Source organism: Poecile atricapillus, chromosome 1, assembly GCF_030490865.1.
Source record: "Poecile atricapillus isolate bPoeAtr1 chromosome 1, bPoeAtr1.hap1, whole genome shotgun sequence".
Taxonomy (NCBI): domain Eukaryota; kingdom Metazoa; phylum Chordata; class Aves; order Passeriformes; family Paridae; genus Poecile; species Poecile atricapillus.
In genome coordinates, this window is record NC_081249.1 from 180,079,527 (window position 1) to 180,098,521 (window position 18,995).

The window sequence follows — 18,995 nt, forward strand, 5'->3', positions numbered from 1 at the left end:
CCAGGCTGGGGAGTGACACCAGAGCAGTTTCATTTTGACATTTGGGCAGCTTAAATCTGCAGGAAATCCCATACAGAAAATTTCCAGTGCCCACAGAGCAGGACTCTCCTATTATTTTACAGAAAACAGGAAAACATTCCAGTTTTCCTGAAATATGGACACTTGTCCTCTGAATATTTTCCATCTGTTTTCTCCCCTCCCAAAGCTCTGCAGCGTTTTGTTTTCCCTTTGTGCTGTCAGCTTTTGTTTCCCTGTTTGTGACGGGCTCAGGAAAGGCCGGAGCAGCAGCTCTGGGATAACGCAGAAGGATCTGATTTTCCATGGGCGTGGAACGCTCCGGTCTCCCGGTACAGGGATGGGGGTGGTTCTGGAATAAAGGCTGGAGCTGGGAGATCTGGCTGGAAAGGAATGGATTTGATGAGTACATGGATAATTTGGTAACCAGGGAAACCAGCAGCTGATGCAGATCAGCCGGGGCTGATGGAGAAGTGCTGGTGGCTTTGGAATGAGATCTCCCAAGGAAAAGCTTGGAGATTGCAGACCTCTGGAGGAGAACTAGGAATTGTTCCCATTGCTGTGGATGGAGTGGAAGGCTTGTTGTCCATGAAATCCCACCTGCAAAGCTCCAGCTCTGGGGACACAGCAGGACCTGGAGCTGCTGGAGTGATCCAGAGGAATCCATGGAGCTGCTCCAGGGGCTGGAGCTGCTTTGCAGTTGGGAGAGCTGGGAATGTTCATCTGGAGAAGGATCCAGGGAGAGCTCAGAGCCCCTGGCAGGGCCTGAAGGGGCTCCAGGAGAGCTGGAGAGGGACTGGGGACAAGGGATGGAGGGACAGGACACAGGGAATGGCTCCCAGTGCCAGAGGGCAGGGATGGATGGGAGATTGGGAATTGGGAATTGCTGGCTGGGCTGGAATTGCCAGAGCAGCTGTGGCTGTCCCTGGATCCCTGGCAGTGCCCAAGGCCAGGCTGGACATTGGGGCTGGACATTGGGACAGTGGGAGCTGTCCCTGCCCATGGAATGGGTGGAATGGGATGATCCCTCAAAAAAAAAAATCCTTTAAAATCCCTCCCAACCCAACCCATTCCAGGATTCCGTGATTCCACGAACTCCCAAGGCTGTGGAGTTTGTTGCTTTTATATTTTAAGGGAGGAAATTCTGCTCCCAAAACCTCGCCCAGCCGAGGCGTCTGCTGGGGAAAATTGGAACAGATTGGGATGTTCCTGCTGGGATGGGATAACGACCCCTCGGGATCCTTCTGGGACGTTTTAATCTCCATGCTGACATTTCCATGGATAACGTTTTCTCATGGATGGAGCGCTCCTCCTTCCTCTGGCAGCTGGGAATGATGTGGGAAGTTCCCGGTGGATTTTGCTTTCTTCTACCTGAACACTTGGAAGCTCCAATGGAGTTTATCGGGCCGGAAAAATCTTTATCCAGGAATACTGATATTCCCAACTAAGATTTATTCCCAAATACTGCTTTTTAAGGCTTCCCCTCTACTCTTCCCAAGTTTTTGGGCAGCTCAGCCACTTGATTTTTAATTTATTTAATTTTAATTTTTTTTTTGGCTTTTTAAATAAACTTCTAAACAAACCAAGAACCCTGAACTTGAAGAGCAGAAGTTGAACTTTGAAATAAATTCAAATATTGAATTGGGGTCAATATTTAAAGGTAATATTTAGAAGGAAAGGGATAATATTTAAATTTTAATAATTTTAATTTTTTAATTTTAATTTAAATAATTTAATATTTTAATTTTTAAAAATACCAATTTTTTCTGTCCCAATTAAATTATTTCACGCCAGGTGTTTGGTCTGGTGCTGTCCTACAGGCCCCCAGCACAGATGTTAAAATAAAATAAAATAAAATAAAATAAAATAAAATAAAATAAAATAAAATAAAATAAAATAAAATAAAATAAAATAAAATAAAATAAAATAAAATAAAATAAAATAAAATAAAATAAAATAAAATAAAATAAAATAAAATAAAATAAAATATTGACTTTTCAGATAAATCTGGTTTTCTCTGAGGGGCTAAAAAATCCAAGGCTTTAAATCCAAGGATTTTTATTTTTTTTAAATCCTGTTTTAGGATGCAACAGCACCTCCATAGAACAATTTATGTTGGATTTTTTCTCTTCTTCTATTATTTTTCTTCCTAAAATCTAGTGACTATTAGCATTAAAAATTAAATATTTCCAGATAATTCTTAATTTTTTTTTTACATAAAAATCTTTTTGCGTTGGGGGACTTTTTCCTTAATTTTCATATTTGAATATTAGACATAAAAATTTAAATATTTCTAGATAATTCCTAATTTCTTTACAGAAACAATCTCACCACTGTGCTGCTCTCTTGTTTCCTTTTTTCTGTATTATTTTTCTTCCTCAAATCAAGTGAATATTTGAACTAAAAATTAAATATTTCAAGAAAATTCTTAATTTGTTTTTCGGGAAAATGCTTGCTGTGCTTGCTCCTTCTCTCCTGAATTTTCCTCCTCGTTCTTGTTAATTCTTAATTTCTTTCTCCAGAAAAAATCTCGCTGCACTTTCCCGAACTTTCCTTATTTTCGCATCATTTTTTCTCCTTCTCTTCCAACGCAACAACCTCGTTATCATTTTGATCAATAATATCAATTTTTAAAATAATTCCAGTGCCATTCCGGGCTGAATCCTGGATCCTCCTGCGGATTTCGTGATCCAAGGAGATAAAAATAACGAGTGGGATTTTTTTCCCCCCCCCTTCCCATATGTCTGTCAATCAAAATGATAAAGATATTTCTGACTCGCAGGCTTTAATGGTGTAATTAGGGCTAATTACATGTTCCAATGATTACACATATGAACGCTAATTACATAATTGCAGACAATTATGCTAATTAAGTAAATACATCGTTAAGGAGAAAGTGCTGGCAAAATCCAGGGAATTTGCACCAGCGCCAAAGAAAGTGGAATTACAATAAAAGAGAAATAATCCTGAAAGTCTGGAAAATCCAGGAGATGTTCCCGTGTGTGGGATTGGAGTGGTTTGGGTTGGAATGATGGCGTTGGGAAAAGCCTTCAGCTGCTGTGGAATCATGGAATGATGGAGTTGGGAAAAGCCTTTAAGTGCTACGGAATCTTGGAATGGTGTTTTTGCAAAGAGCCTTCAACTGCTTTGGAATCTTGGAATGGAATGGGTTGGAATGGCGTTGTTGGGAAGAGCCTTTGAGTGCTATGGAATCTTGGAATGGTTCCGGTTGGAATAGTGTTGTTGGGAAAGTCTTCAAGTGCTGTGGATGAAAATCCAGGGAATTTGCACCAGAGCCAAAGAAAGATGAATTACAATAAAAGAGAAATAATCCTTCAAACCTGGAAAATCCAGGAGCCATTCCCATGGAGGGAATTGGAATGGTTTGGATTGGAATGGTGGTGTTGGGAAGAGCCTTAGAGTGCTATGGAATCTTGGAATGGATTACGCTGGAATGGTGCTGGGAAGAGCCTTCCACTGCTACAGAACCATGGAATGGTTTGGGTTGGAATGGTGGAGTTGGGAAGAGCCTTCAGCTGTTGCGGAATCTCGGAATGGTTTGGGTTGGGAGAACCTCAAATCCCATCCTATCCCATTCCATGGCAGGGACAGCTCCCACTGTCCCAATGTCCAGCCCCAATGTCCAGCCTGGCCTTGGGCACTGCCAGGGATCCAGGGGCAGCCACAGCAAATCTGGGAATTCCAGCCCAGCCAGCAATTCCCAATTCCCAATCTCCCATCCATCCCTGCCCTCTGGCTCTGGGAAGCCATTCCCTGTGTCCTGTCCCTCCTGTCCCTCAGGCAGCACAGAGTTAGTGGCTGTCCCATTTTCCCTGTGCTGTTTTGTCCCGTTTTAAACATTCCCTGATTTTTAGCTCTCTTCCCTTCCCTTTGGAAATTCCCATTGTTGCTTCCCATTGTGCTGATTCCCATAACCCTGCCTTTCCAAACCCTTAATCCCGGCCCCTAGTCCTGGTTATATTCCTAGCTTCAAGCTGATCCAGGCTTTTTTTTTTTTTTTTTTCCTTTTCCCTTTACATCTCCTTGCAATTCTCCTGAAGTGTGGGAAGCGTTCCCAGATTCCATTCCTTGGCACTCATGGGAGTCGTTGGAAGGTGTGCCAGGAGCGCTCCACAAGACATGAATGATGCTATTTGGGATTACTGGAGTTTGCCGAGTTTTTTCTTCTGCTGGAATTGGAAATGAGCTGGAATCTCAGCCAGTGGGATGCCAACACCTTTCCAGTTCCTTTTCTCAGAACAAAGGAATTGCCGGAATCTTTTCAAGCCGTGCCAGGTTCGGGGAAGGAGAGATTTGAGCCTTTTCCAGTGTTTTTTAACATTGTTTGAGGCATTTTCCTGCCTGGAGGAGACTTGGCCAATTTATCCTCTGGAAAAAAGGGAAAAGCGGCGCTCGCAGAGCAAAAACGTGGGAACACTGAGTCGAAATCTTTGGAATTTCCATCCTGACTGATCCCACACATTCCTTGTCCTGCCCAACACCTGGAGTGCGCAGGCAGGATCTGCTCAGGCTGATATTTTGGAATTGCCTGGTGGGAAAGTTGCATCCAATAACTGGGATAAGAAGGTATGGATGGATTAAATTCCCACCAAGGAATAATCTCCTTTTTGGAATGTGTTTAGGTCCTGAAATTTTGTGTCATTACATTCTTTTAGTACCTTTTGGCCATCGTGACCTCTTCATTTGAAAGGAAAAAGGGATCTTTTAAGGAAAAATCCCAAACAAATAACCCTTGTTCAGCCAGTTACTCCGATTCCTGATTTCCTAAGGAATATTTTATATGGAATATCTGATTTTTTACAGAATCAGGGAGTTTTTGCAGGATCTGTGACTCATTCTCAGCAGCTGCTGCTCCTGCCTGGCCTTTGCTGTCGATGTCTTTCCTTCCAAGCTGGGCTGCCAAATCCCTCTTATCAAGATTCCCACCCTTTTCCCATTTTCCCCTGCTCCCCCTCTCCAGTTTTCTCACTTTTACAGCAAAATCAAATGTCAGCTCCTTTCTTTGTCACCACAGCTGAACCCGGCAGCAGCTCAGACTCTCACTCCCATTTTGGGATCAGCGAGGGCTTTGGGAGGAATTGGGATCCTATGGGAGGAAAATACGGCACAGCTGATCGGGATCACTGGGAAATTTAGGGTTTGGATCACTGGGAGATTAAAGGTTTGGATTGTTGAGATTTAGGGTTCGGTTCACTGGGATTTAGGGTTGCGATGATTGGCAAATTTAGGGTTTGGAACTTTGAGATGTGGGATTTAGTTCAGAAAATTTCCTGGAAATGGGGGTGGGGTTCATTTCCAGTCTCGTAGGGATATTCTGGAAGTACCAACAAGCTCTGCTGTGAACAAAAACCCGGATTCATCAACTCCCAATATTTAGGGATTTTTCCCGAATTTTTTTCCGCTGCTGTTTGGCACTGCCTGACGGACAGCATGATTTTTCTGGATAATTTTTTTATGGAGTTTGGAAAATGGGAACATGTTTGATCAAACAGGCTGATATTGATCTGGAGGGAACCAAAAACCTCGGTGATGTTCCAGAGCGCGACGTGGTGGGAACAGAACCTCTAAACCCGGCCTTGTGGGAGCTCCACTGAACCAGATTTAGTCTGGTCTAGAAGAGGCTTCCCCAAAACCAGCCTAGGTTCCTGTGGAATCTGCCTTAGAGGACGGTGGGAATGTCAAGTGGGTCTGATGGAGCAAAAAATTTGGGATGAGTGAAACTTTGGAGACTCTGCTTGGATCTGTGAGGCCCCACCGCAAATCCTGGGGTCAACTGGGGTCATCCATGACAAGGAGGATATGGAGGGGCTGGAGTGTGTCCAGGGCAGGGAATGGAGCTGGGAAGGGGCTGGAGAATTGCTGAGGGAGCTGGGAAGGGGCTGGAGAATTGCTGAGGGAGCTGGGAAGGGGCTGGAGAATTGCTGAGGGAGCTGGGAAGGGGCTGGAGAATTGCTGAGGGAGCTGGGAAGGGGCTGGAGAATTGCTGAGGGAGCTGGGAAGGGGCTGAGCCTGGAGCAAAGGAGGCTCAGGGGGCCCTTGTGGCTCTGCACAAGTCCCTGGCAGGAGGGGACAGCCGGGGGGGTCGGGCTCTGCTGGCAGGGAACAGGGACAGGAGGAGAGGGAACGGCCTCAGGCTGGGCCAGGGGAGGCTCAGGGTGGACAGCAGCAGGAATTTCCCCATGGAAAGGGCGCTCAGGCCTTGGAAGTGCCCAGGGAGGTTTGCAGTGCCCATCCCTGGAGGTGTCCCAGGAATTGCTAGAGGTGGCACTTGGAGCTCTGGGCTGGGGACAGGGTGGACACTGGGCACATTCAGCTCAATGATCCTGGAGAGATTTTCCAATCTTAGTGATTCCGTGAGGTTTAAATTGGATATTTGGGAAAATTTCTTCCCCTAAAAGGGGTGTCCAGCCCTGGCACAGGTACCAGGTGAAGTCCCCACCCCTGGAGGGATTCCAAATCCACGTGGATGTGGCACCTGGGGACACGGGTCAGTGGTGGCCCTGGCAGTGCTGGGAAATGGTTGGATGAACTTAGAGATCTTTTCCAACCTTCATAATTCCATAATTCCATGAATATCTGTCTTCCGGTTTGAGTTCCCATCCCTGGAAGTGTCCAGGGAATTCCTGGAGGTGTCACACAGAGCTCTGGGCTGGGGACAGGGTGGGCACTGGGCACAGCTGGGACTCTCTGCCATTGAAGGGCTTTCCCAACCTCAGGAGTTCTGTGATGTTTACATTGGATATTTGGGAAAATTTCTTCCCTAAATTTGTTGTTCAGGCCTGGCACAGGTACCAGGTGGAGTCCCCATCCCTGGAGGGATTTAAATCCATGTGGATGTGGCACTTGGGGACACGGGGCAGTGGTGGCCTTGGCAGTGCCATGTTGGACCTCATGATCTTGGAGGATTTTTCCAACCTTCATGATTCCATGAAATTACGAGGGGCAGGAATCTCCTGCAAACCAAACTGGGGTTTTTGAAGCAGGGATTGGCTGGTTTATTTTCATGTTTTTCGTTTGTTTGGGGTTTTGGAAATAAATTTCCTTTATTTATGACACTTCCCAGCCCCAGATCTTCGTGTCAGACCCAAAATCGCTCCCCTAATGACAGTGACAGGTAATGGAGTCAAGACTTTTTTATTGCTGAAAGATTAGAGAAGAAACATTTCCTCAGCTGAGCTGTTGTCATCTCTGACAGCGTTTTGGGAACGCTCTGTGAAGCTGCTTCTCCCTTTTTCCCAAGGGTTTTCCAGGGGAGTAAAATGAGTGGAGATGGGGAGAAGGAAGAGCAGAAACAACACCCGAAATTGTTGTTTTAAGAGAGGAAAAAAAGCCTCAATTTGAGCTGCCTGGGTTTCACCAAGGCTTTGTCACTTTGAACCACGATTCTGCTCCGAGGAGTGAATTTCAGGTGGGAAAAAAAAATCCATGTTTAAGGCATTTTTCCCTCTCTGTTTAGACTCCAGTGTTTGAATTTAATGACACAAACACATTTTGACGCCTTTTTGCTCTTGAGGGAAAAAAAGAAATCTCAGTGGGAACAGGGAGCTGCTGGCTCCTGGTTTCCCAGTCCCGTTTGGGGTGGCAGGGAGCAGCTCCAAAGATCTCCATCCTCCAAACATCCCATTCCCAAAGTGGGTGAAGGCATCGCCTCTGGGTTGGGGTAACAGCTTGGGGTAAACTGGGATCTCAGAGCTTGTCCAGGGAGGCAAATTCCTGGGAAAACTTGGAATAAGAAATGAGTTTTAGGGAAAACTTGGGATTTGCACCTTTGGACACTGAGGGTGGTGCATTGGTGGCAGTTGGGTGGTGGAAATCACAAACCTGGGGATGGTTTCATGGAGCTGATCCTGGTGGTGAGGAGGAGATTTCCCATCCCTGGGTCTGTCCTGAAACTTCCAGCATTTCCCAAAAAGTCCTTTGGAAGTGCTGACTCTGATTTAATGGCGCCTCATGGGTGGAAGATGTTTTGAATAAATATTTGGGGCTGATCAAACAGGAAGTGATTCCTGATCCATTTTGTCACTTCCTTAACTTTGCCTTTTATGTTGGGAGTTGATCCATGATCGATTTCTGCTCCCTCCCGGGTGTTTTTAAGCTGTTGATGGTTATTCCCTGGTTTTTCCTTGGATATTCTGCCATTGCTGAGCTCATCCCTTGCTTTCCTGAGGAAATTTTTTGTTATTTTAATGACCTCTTTGGTTTTTCTCCAGACCATTCCAAATCTTCCTGAGGTTACACCCCTGAAAGAGGGGCCCTTTCCTTGGAATTTAATCCAAGGGAATTGTAGAAGATTTCCATGAAGGGAATGGGAATTTCCTGCCCGGGTTATTTTCTGGTTTATGGAACAAAAATGAATTTTTTCGTTCACTGGGAACTCAGAGCAGTGGTGGGACTGGCACGGAGCACTGGGGAGCACTGGGATCACCTCCCTGTTCCCAGTGCTTTCCATGGAATCCTGGAATGGCTTGGAAGGGATGTTAAAAACCATCCCAATCCCAGCCCTGCCATGGCAGGGACAGCTCCCACTGTCCCAGGCTGCTCCAGCCCCAATGTTCAGCCTGGCCTTGAGCAATTCCAGGGATCCAGGGACAGCCACAGCAAATCTGGGAATTCCAGCCCAGCCCCTCCCCACCCTCCCAGCCAGGAATTCCTTCCCAATATCCCACCCAAATCTCCCCTTTTCCAACTAAAGCCATTCCCTGTGTCCTGTCCCTCCATCCCTTGTCCCCAGTCCCTCTCCAGCTCTCCTGGAGCCCCTTCAGGCCCTGGAGCTCTCCCTTCTCCAGCTGAACATTCCCAATTATCCTGTTTCCATAGGAGAGGTGGAATTTTGGGCAATTTTGGCTCCTAGGAGGTAACTCCTGCACAGAATTCCTGGAATTGCCTCATCCTTGGATCCAATTTCCAGCTCTCCCAGTGCCCATCCTTCCTGGTTTTCAGCTCTTCCACGTGGAACAGCTCCTAAATCTTGTGGGTTTAATTAAACCCCAGCCAGTTTTTCCCCAAAAAAATGTGAGGATTTGCTCAATTCCTGCACCTGGATGGCAACAGCAGCGACTTCTTCTGTGTCTGGGAAAAAAATAAAAATAAAAAAAATAGGATTTAGACTGCTCCACAAGGGAAATAAGAGTGTGGATTACGATTTTATGGAGTTCTCATCCCCAGGCTTGATTTTTGCCGGTTTAGAACCTCAAAATGACAAATTTTGCAGTATTTATTTGCCTTTAAAGAATTCCAGGGAATGAATTCCCAGGCATTGAAGTTATGAGGATGTGTTTGTGATTCCAGGGGTTTGACGTGGAATTCCAGCATCGGAAAGCCTCCATAAAAAGGAATAATTAAGAATTCTGATAAAGCTTTTTCTGCTTCTTTCTGCCCTTAAATTAGGGCTTTATTATGAAGGTGAATTTTAAAAATTAATTAAGGTTGCTGAATAAAAAAAATGCAGGGAGAATTAAAAAAAAAAAAAATCCCAAATTTGGAGCTGTTTGGATAATTTCCTCAAATTCCCTGGATAATTTTGGTGGGGGCCAGTCCAGAATTTCCCACCAGGAATGTTCAAATAATCCTGAAAAAAACTCAGTGAAGTTCCTGACCTCGGCTCCCGGTTAATGCTGAAAAAGGCATTTTCCAGCCGTGCAGGATGGAAAATCCATGGTTCTTCAGTGGGATATTGATTGGAAAAATGTTTATGGATTATTCAGGATTAAAGTGTTAAGTTTATGGGAGGAGGGAAACATCTGAAAGTCCTAAGGAACAACATTGGGATCAAAGTAATCCAAATTAATCAAGGATTGTTGCAATTAGTCATTGGCCAGGTTATTCTGAGGTTTTTTGGGAAAGAATTTGTGGGTGTTTCCCTAAATCCTGCTTTTCCATAAAAAAATAAATAAAAAAAAGACTGATATAGCTGAGTGGAATAAAGGAATCTTATCAAATTTTTATTTTTAACCGAAGTTTTACCTATTTACTTAAGATTGAAATATTTTTTCCCTCAGGATCCACTCATTAAAACCCTTTTAAATTATTCAGCATTTCCTTAAAATCTCTTTATCTTTTCCAGTAATATTTAGACTTTCAGCCTTGAAGTGTTAGGAAAGTTTTGTCTGCAGTTCCAAAGCCAAATCCTGAGTTTTTGGGATTCAGACTTCTTGGATGTCTGCCTGATTTTCCAGAGTTTGGATGCCAATGTGTAAAATCTGAGTTCAGAGGTGAAGGAATGGATTTTTCAACTGATTTTATTTTATTTATTTTATTTATTTCCATTTTCGGGAGCATCCCCAGGTTCCAGTTTCAGGATTACTCTGTAATCTTCGGGAATAAAGTGAAAAAAACACCAAAATCCTTCCATAGGAATTGTAGCTTTGCTGCTGATTTTTATCATGATTGGGATTGGAAGTCCCTTCCCACCCAAACAATTCCGTGATTCTGTGATTATCAAAATAATAAAACCATCAGAAAAAAAAAAAAATAAATGAAAATATGAACTCATTTCTCTTCCCAGACCCATCACAGGCAGCCTCAAATTCCACAGGTCAGAAATCCCTGGGAATGTTCAAGGCTTGGAAAAACCTGGGATAGTGGGAGGTTTCCCTGCCCATGGCAGGGGCTGGAATGGGATCTTTAAACTCCTCCCAACCCAAACCATTCCATGATTCCATGAGGGAACTTCTCAGGGACTCCAGGATGAAATGTTTATTCCTGTGAGCTGTTGAGTTTCTTGGAAATTTCCCTGAATCATCCAAGGTGAAATCCCAGTGCCTCCAACTCAAATCCCGTGGTTTGGTGCTGAGTTTTAGACTTTGCCGGTTTTCCAGACCTAAAGTAATCCTGGTTTTTGGTGCCGAGTTTTAGACTTTGCCGGTTTTCCAGACCTAAAGTAATCCTGGTTTTTGGTGCTGAGTTTTAGATTCTGCCCATTTTCCAGGCCTAAAGTAATCCTGGTTTTTGGTGCTGAGTTTTAGACTCTGCCCATTTTCCAGGCCTAAAGTAATCCTGGTTTTTGGTGCCAAGTTTTAGACTCTGCCGGTTTTCCAGGCCTAAAGTAATCCTGGTTTTTGGTGCCGAGTTTTAGACTCTGCCGGTTTTCCAGGCCTAAAGTAATCCTGGTTTTTGGTGCCAAGTTTTAGATTCTGCCCATTTTCCAGGCCTAAAGTAATCCTGGTTTTTGGTGCTGAGTTTTAGACTCTGCCCATTTTCCAGGCCTAAAGTAATCCTGGTTTCTGGTGCCGAGTTTTAGACTCTGCCCATTTTCCAGGCCTAAAGTAATCCTGGTTTTTGGTGCCGAGTTTCAGACTCTGCCCATTTTCCAGGCCTAAAGTAATCCTGGTTTTTGGTGCTGAGTTTTAGACTCTGCCCATTTTCCAGGCCTAAAGTAATCCTGGTTTTTGGTGCTGAGTTTTAGACTCTGCCCATTTTCCAGGCCTAAAGTAGTCCTGGTTTTTGGTGCCGAGTTTTAGACTCTGCCCATTTTCCAGGCCTAAAGTAATCCTGGTTTTTGGTGCTGAGTTTTAGATTCTGCCCATTTTCCAGGCCTAAAGTAATCCTGGTTTTTGGTGCTGAGTTTTAGACTCTGCCGGTTTTCCAGGCCTAAAGTAATCCTGGTTTTTGGTGCTTGCTCAGATCAGGTGGACCAAAACAGCAGGAAGTGCCTCTGACAGATTCCAAGATTCCAGTGTCTTCAACGAAACCCTGAGGATTTCCAACATCCAGAGACACCAGGGAGGCCGCTACTACTGCAAGGCCGAGAACGGCCTGGGCTCCCCGGCCATCAAATCCATCCGAGTGGACGTGTACTGTGAGTAAATCCTTGGAATTCTGCCTTTGGTCCTTTAGGAATGCCTTAAAATATCGGTTGTTCCTGAGAAACGTTCGGCTCCTTGTGAATCCCGATTTTAATGGCGGGTGCTGCGGGATTGTGGAGATTTTATGGTTGGGAGAATGGGAAGGGTTGGGATTGCAGGGGAAAAATGTGGGGGATTGGGATTGGAGTGAAAAATGTGGGGGATTGGGATTGTGGTGATGAATCTGATGGATTGGGATTGCAAGGAAGATGTGAAAGTTTGGGATTGGAGTGAAAAATATGGATTGGGATTGTGGTGATGAATGAGGAAGATTGGGATGTGAGTGAAAATATGGATTGGGATTACAATGAAAAATATGGGGGATTGGGATTTCAGGGAAGATGTGAAGGATTGGGATTGCAGTGGAAAAATGGGGAGGATTTGGATTTCAGTGTAAAATGGGAAAGGTTGGGATTGTGGCACAAATATGAAGGATTTGGATTGTGATGCAAAATGTGAAGGATTGCAGTGGAAAATCTGAAGGATGGGGATTGCAAGGAAAAGTGTGAAGGATTTGGATTGCTGTGAAAAATACAAAGGATTGGGATTGCAGTGCAAAATGGGAAGAGTTGGGATTGCAGGGAAAATGTGAAAGGTTGGGATTGTGGTGAAAAATAAGAAATATTTGGATTTCAGTGAAAAAAGTGGAGGATTGGGTTTGCAAAGAAAAGTAGGAAAGATTGGGATTGCAGCAAGAAGTACAAAGGATTGGGATAGTTTCAGGCCCTGGAGGGGGCTCTGAGCTCTCCCTGGATCCTTCTCTTCTCCAGAGGAACATTCCCAGCTCTCCCTGCCTGGCTTCAGAGCAGAGCTGCTCCCTCCCTTGGATCATCCTCCTCTGAACTCCAGAGTGCAAAATTTGCTTTGATTGCACTCCCAGAATCCTGGAATGGTTTGGGATGAAGTGGGATCTTAAATCCCATCCCATTCCATGGGCAGGGACAGCTCCCACTGTCCCAGGCTGCTCCAGCCCCAGTGTCCAGCCTGGCCTTGGGCACTGCCAGGGATCCAGGGACAGCCACAGCTGCTCTGGCAATTCCAGCCCAGCCAGCAATTCCCAATTCCCAATCTCCCATCTGAATCTCCCTTAAATCCATTGCCCTCCATCCTGTCTCTCCCTGCCCTCATAACTTTCCCCCTCATCTCCTTGATTTCCTTGGATAATTCCTTTTGGAAAGCCTTTTTTCCTTCTGTGGAGAAGGAATGAACGGTTCCAAATCCACCAGGGATGATCCCTTTAGGAGACAAATCTCTGTCCTTTTTTCCTGTTAAAGCGAGCAGGTGTTGTCTCTCCCAGCTCTGGCTGAAAATTCCCATTTCTCACCTCAAATTCCTCCAAAAGCCCTCAGTTCCCTTGGAAATGAATTCCCAGGAGGGAGAGCTCCATTCTTCTGGAGCCACCAGGAGAAGAAACTGCCTCAGAAATCCGAGCTCAGTTCATGCCAGGCTTGAACTCCGCTTCTTTTTCCTCGGGAAGTCGCTCTTCAAAGTCCATCTCATCTTTGACTTTGAAGGAAAAGCTTTTATACTTCGACTCCCAGAAAAAATTTTTACTTGGAGGACACTTCCTCCTTTTTTAGGGAAGGGAAAGATGGAATAAATGGAGTATTTTCATTTTAAGAAGCAGACTTCGGACAAGAAAACTCTTCTTCTCTTTCCCAAAGGACAAATTTTCCAAATTTCCCAGGTTTTAGCGAAGAAAAAGTCCTTATGCCTTCATGGAAAACGTGGTTTTGTGTTCCTCTTGGTTCACAGATTTCTGTGGATACAAGCCTGGAAAAAGGTGGAGCAAAAGGTCAGGTGAAGGTTTAAAGATTCCTGAGAATAATGTGGAAGGAAAAGGTGGAAAAAAGTTTTATCATTATTTATTTCAGGGTAGAAAAAAGGTTTTTTCCAAGAAATGTAGTGCAGGGAAAGATTTAGGAATTAACTCGTGGTGGAAGGGACACATCCATCATGAGGGGTGGGAAAATCTGGAATTGCAGGATGGAGAGGTTGAGCTGGGGTCCAGGGAGAACAATTCCTTGTGCTCATGGATCCACTGAAATCCTTGCTGGCAGCTCTAATTCCAGTTCTTGGCTGGGAGGGAGGTGAGGAGTTGGGATGGAAACACGGGAATGGAGCCGGTCAGCAGGAATGAGAAATCTGGGAATAATGGGAATGGCGAAGGGTAGCAGGAATGGGAGTGACCTCTCACCCTCACCTTGCTGGTTCTGGGTGTCCAAACCCGAAACCCTTTGAGTCACCCGCTAAAATTAATGATTAACCCATCCTGATTATCCCATCCCAATTAATCCCAATCCTGCCGGGGAAAATTCCAAATGAAAATTAGCCACGCCTGGCGGAATGGCAATGCAGAATTCCCATTAGGAATTATTCCTGTTTCCATCTTGAGCTGATGTTGGCAATGTTTAATTCACCCTGAGGAGCTGCTGAGGAAATTCCTTGCAGAATTTGCTCCTCAGGATTCTCCTGATATCGGGAATTTTTAACTCTGGAATAACGCTCGCAGTTAATTACAGAGCTTTAATTCCATAGCATTACCTGTCTGTGGGTGCAGATTTCCTTCTCCTCCTGGAATAAACTCCAGGAAAAGTTCCACGAGGTTATTTGAATGCCTTTTATGCCGTTCCTTTCCTAAATTAAAGCTGTGGTTAGATCAGCCTGAGACGAGCTGGTGTCAGATGAAATTCAGGATAATTGATGCCGTAAATATCCCTGGAGTTCAAAGACAGCTCCTTTCCATGGCTCCAAAATTCCCTCTGTTTACAGAAATCCATAAACAGGCCCAGGAAACGGCTTGGGTTATAGAAAGAGCTGAGTTTAGGGATTAAATTTGCTGTTCCTGACTGGAATACTCCGTTCCTGCTGATCCATGGAATAATCCCCGTGCGGGGTTTTTTTTTGGAGGCAGATTCTTGTGGAGGAGAGGAGGGTTTGGTGTGGGTGGGCTGACCGGAAATGCAGAATTACTGGAAAGTAAAGGTTGGGAAAACCCCCAAGACCATTGACAAATGTTAAATCACATTTTGAGGTGTCCCCTTGTGAACATTCCCAGGGATGGGGATTCCACCATTCCATAGGGAGTCTTTTCCAATGCCTGGCTGTTCCTTCAGGGAAGAGATTTTGCTCTTTGGCTCTTCTGCATTTGATAAAATCATGGAATGTTTTAGGCTGGATTTTAAATCCCATCCAGTGCCATGGGCAGGGACTCCTTCCACTATCCCAGGCTGCTCCAACCTGGCCTTGGACACTTCCATGGATTCACGGGCAGCCACAGCTTCTCTGGGAATTCCATTCCAATCCCTCCCCGCTCTCACAGTGAAGAATTTCAAGGTCCTCCACGTGCATGGCTGTACATTGCTCTGGACAATTAGAGTAGCCCAATTAACAAAATGCAGATTTTGATGGATTTTTCCTCATCCCCCATCTCCAGCCCCATCCTTCTCCGTAGGGCTCTGCAATTCCAGGCTCAGGAGAGCATCCATGGATATCCAGGTGTAGCCAACCTGAGCCTTGCTCCGGTGCCCACGTTTTCCCCACACCAATTTTAACAAAGCACTGGGGTTACTTATCTTTGGAATCTTGATCCCAGCTTGAAATCCATATGAAACAACCTCAAAACCTGGTAGAGCTTGGGAAAGGAATTTTTGGCAGATGGGCAGGAAAATGCGATTATCCAAGGAGGAGAACCTTGGCTGCTCCTTGGAACTCAGCTCCTTTTCCGTCCCCTACCAACATTTTGGATTTGTGCTGCTGGAGCAGGATTGAGGAGCAGCATCCCCATGGATGGGGTTTAGATGATCTCCTGAGGGTCTTTTCCAAGCTGGATGGGATCTTAGCTCTGGGAATGGGCTGGGAATTCCATCCAGTCAGCAGGAGGACTTCGTTTGTCTGGAAGTCCTTTTAGGCTTGGCTCTAAATGTTCCAGGCAGGTCGATTTTCCTCTTTGATTTATCATCTTCATTTCCCCCCCAGGAGTTCCTTCCTTCCACAGCCTCCCTTTCTCCTCACTCTTATTTATGGCCTCTAGTCCTGGTTTTCCTCTTGTTTCTCTCCCATAAAATATCTTTTAGGGGGTAAAAAAATTCTGTATTTTATATTCTGCTGGAGTTGGACTGGGGGGAAACGGGGTTTTTTAGAGCAGGGATTGCAGGGCAGCACTGGAGAGGTTCCTGCTCTGACATTTTTAATGCGAAAGAGTTTAAGGCTGGAAAAGAAATGGGAGCCTTGGAAGAGAAACGGGATAGGAGGGAGGAAACCTGGCACTTGTTGTTATTGTGGAATCAAGGAATGCTTTGGGATGGGAGTGACCTTAAATCCCATCCAGCTCCTGCAGGGACCCCTCCCACTATTCCAGGATGATCCAACCTGGCCTTGGGCACTGCCAGGGATCCAGGGGCAGCCACAGCTGCTCTGGCAATTCCAGCCCAGCCAGCAATTCCCAATTCCCAATTTCCCATCCATCCCTGTCCTCTGGCACTGGGAGCCATTCCCTGGCTCCTGTCCCTCCATCCCTTGTCCCCAGTCCCTCTCCAGCTCTCCTGGAGCCCCTTCAGGCCCTGCAAGGGGCTCTGAGCTCTCCTTAGAACCTTTTCCATGTAAGCATCCCAAGTTTTCCCAAGCTTTCCTCGCAGGAGAAATACTCCAACCCTCGGATCACCTCCACCACTCCAGTGGACTGTTTTTGTCTTCTGTGAAGTTCCTTTTTTTGTGTATACCTCCCTGTGCCTTCCCCTCTCCTCTGTTCCTAAGGGCAGGACAAAGGGTGAAAAAAGCCAAGATGGCTCGGGGTTGCTGCCGACTCCCCGTCACCCCGGTGTCTTTCTGCCATCCCATCCCCCGTTTTCCTGAAGGCAGGCAAGGGACGGAGAACATCCAGAGTGATGCGGGTCTGCTGCCGTCTGCCCGCCGTTCCGTGTCCTCCTTCACCCCCTGTCTCTCCATATTCCCGTTCCCTGTCCGGGAAAGTCCGTCCCGGCCTCCCCCCCCATCCCAAGATGGCGCCGGCCACGCGGTCTGGGATCCCTTGTTTCCCGCCTCGCTCCTTCTTTTCCGGTCCCAAACCTTCCCTTCCCGAACCTCCCAGTAACTCCTGCTTGGCCCCATCCCTTTGTTCGGTGCTCCACCCCTGGGGGCTGTGCCTTCTCCATCGTGGGCAACACCTCCTCCGGGGAAATCGAAACTGGAACCGAGCTCCGAAAGCCAGTGTTTCACCCAGATCATCTAAAGGGGCGACGCCCACATGGGAGCCAGAGCCGAAGCTGGAGATCGAAGAATTCTGCCCCTCGTAAGAGGAGATCTAAGAGCTGCACCCTTCCTAACAAAGAATCCTAAAGTGGAAGAGACTGAACTAAAAAACCATTATGTTTGCATTAAGTACCATCACCGTTTAATTTGCCCGGCGTGGTCCGAGATTTAAGTGTTTTCAATTTTGGTTTTTTTTTTTTTTCTGTTTGCCTAATGTGTTTTGTGATTGAGTTTTTGGTGTCCCACAAAGCAAAGTGGGTGCTCTGTGGAAGAGGTGAGATTTTAAGGTGTATGTTTAGAAACATTTTAAGCTCCTAATTAAAAATTGAAAAAAAAAAAAAAAAAAAAAAAGGAGCAGATGTGGCAGCGGCCTCAGGGAGACGAAGAGTTAACATTGTCCCACCCCAAACCCCTTGTGAAGGGCGGCCCAGGAGTTCTGATTGGGTTTGAGTCCCTGGGGGGTTCTCCCTTGGTGTGTTTCTAATGGTCCCTGACCCTGAACTCCACCCTCAAGGGTGTAAACCCTCGGTTCTGTCCCTCAAAAACCCCTGCCCTGCCTCTGTTCGGGGCTCTCTGTTCTGGACCTGAGTTTGTTCTCATGCTGAATAAATGGTTTCATGAACGGGAGCCCGTCTCGTTGGTGTTTCATGCTGGTCCCCAGAACCCTGCAGCTTCCCTGGATGAAATCCTGAAGTTGCAGACTGCAACACACCACCTCCCTTGTTCATTACAAATGAAGAAATAATCAACTATTTCCTTTTTTTTCTCCATTCAAATATTTTTTATTTTCCTTTTAGACCACTTAAAATCCAAACTAAGGCAGCGAGAGAGCAGTGGGGTCTCACCAGGAGCCCCTCCTTGTTATTTACACTCAATTAATTACGAATTTCAATTTTAACAGGGATTTAAACCTTTTAAGGAGCCTCTGGAAAAATTTCACTGAGTAGAGATGGATGTGCTCTAAAACCAGACTTTCCTAACCCAGTTTGTTGTTCATTAATTCCACAAAATTAAGTTTCTGTCCTTTAAGAAGTGGAAGAACGAGCATTAATTAGGTTTGGGATTATGAAACCAATAATTACTGATTTAAGATGTTAATACTCCCAATTTGTAACAATTATTCCACGCCGAGCGCGTCAGGTGGCCTTTGACATCAACGCCTGTTTTTCCTGGCTCGGGAAATCCATTCTTCCTGCTTTTTTTTTAATGGAAAAAAGATGCTGGTACAGAGGGAGTTAAAAACCCAAAATTACTGTTAAAAAAATCCCATTCCCTGCAGTGTCAGGGCGAGTTTAAATCTGGTTCACTCCACATTTTTTTGGTGGGTGCTCCTGGTCCATCCGGATTTTCCAGCACGGTGGGGATCCAGAGTGAGCTCTGGAACAACCTGATGGAAGTGGGATTAAAAATGCTTTCAATGATTCCATGTCTTGATTCGAGTGTGCTTGATTTAATGATAATGATCAGGAATTTTTTTAATTGACTCTGATTGCATTTTTCCATGGAATTTCATCTTGGAATTGCCCATGCCACCGGTTTATTTTGACCTCTTTTACCTCATGGCTCTGTCTGCTTTCTAAGGTTGATTTTTTTTCTCTGCTGCTCTATTAAAAATCAATTTAATGACTCTTTTTTTCCCCTAAAAATCATCTGATCTTGGAGCTTTGAGGAATCCTCTCTCCACCCAAGTTTTTCTGTTCAGCTGCTTCATTTTCCATAAAATATCAGCCTGGTTCTTCCCCAAACTGACTTGGGTTTCCTTCCATTTCCAGCTATTCTTGTTCCTTGTATTTATATTCCCTGGAGCCAAAAGAGCTCGTCTGTACTGATTTCCCCCCTGAGGTGCTTACAGCCAACAATAATTTA

The 18,995-nt window shown here is 45.4% G+C and overlaps 1 protein-coding gene across 1 annotated transcript in view; it reads left to right on the forward strand.

The window, feature by feature from the left end:
• Positions 1 to 18,995, forward strand: part of MDGA2 (MAM domain containing glycosylphosphatidylinositol anchor 2) — a 220,014-nt gene that overhangs the window by 88,817 nt on the left and 112,202 nt on the right. The window contains exon 7 of the mRNA XM_058855841.1: positions 11,659 to 11,833. Within this exon, the coding sequence (XP_058711824.1) occupies positions 11,659 to 11,833 (175 nt within the window). The remainder of the gene's footprint in view (positions 1 to 11,658; positions 11,834 to 18,995) is intronic.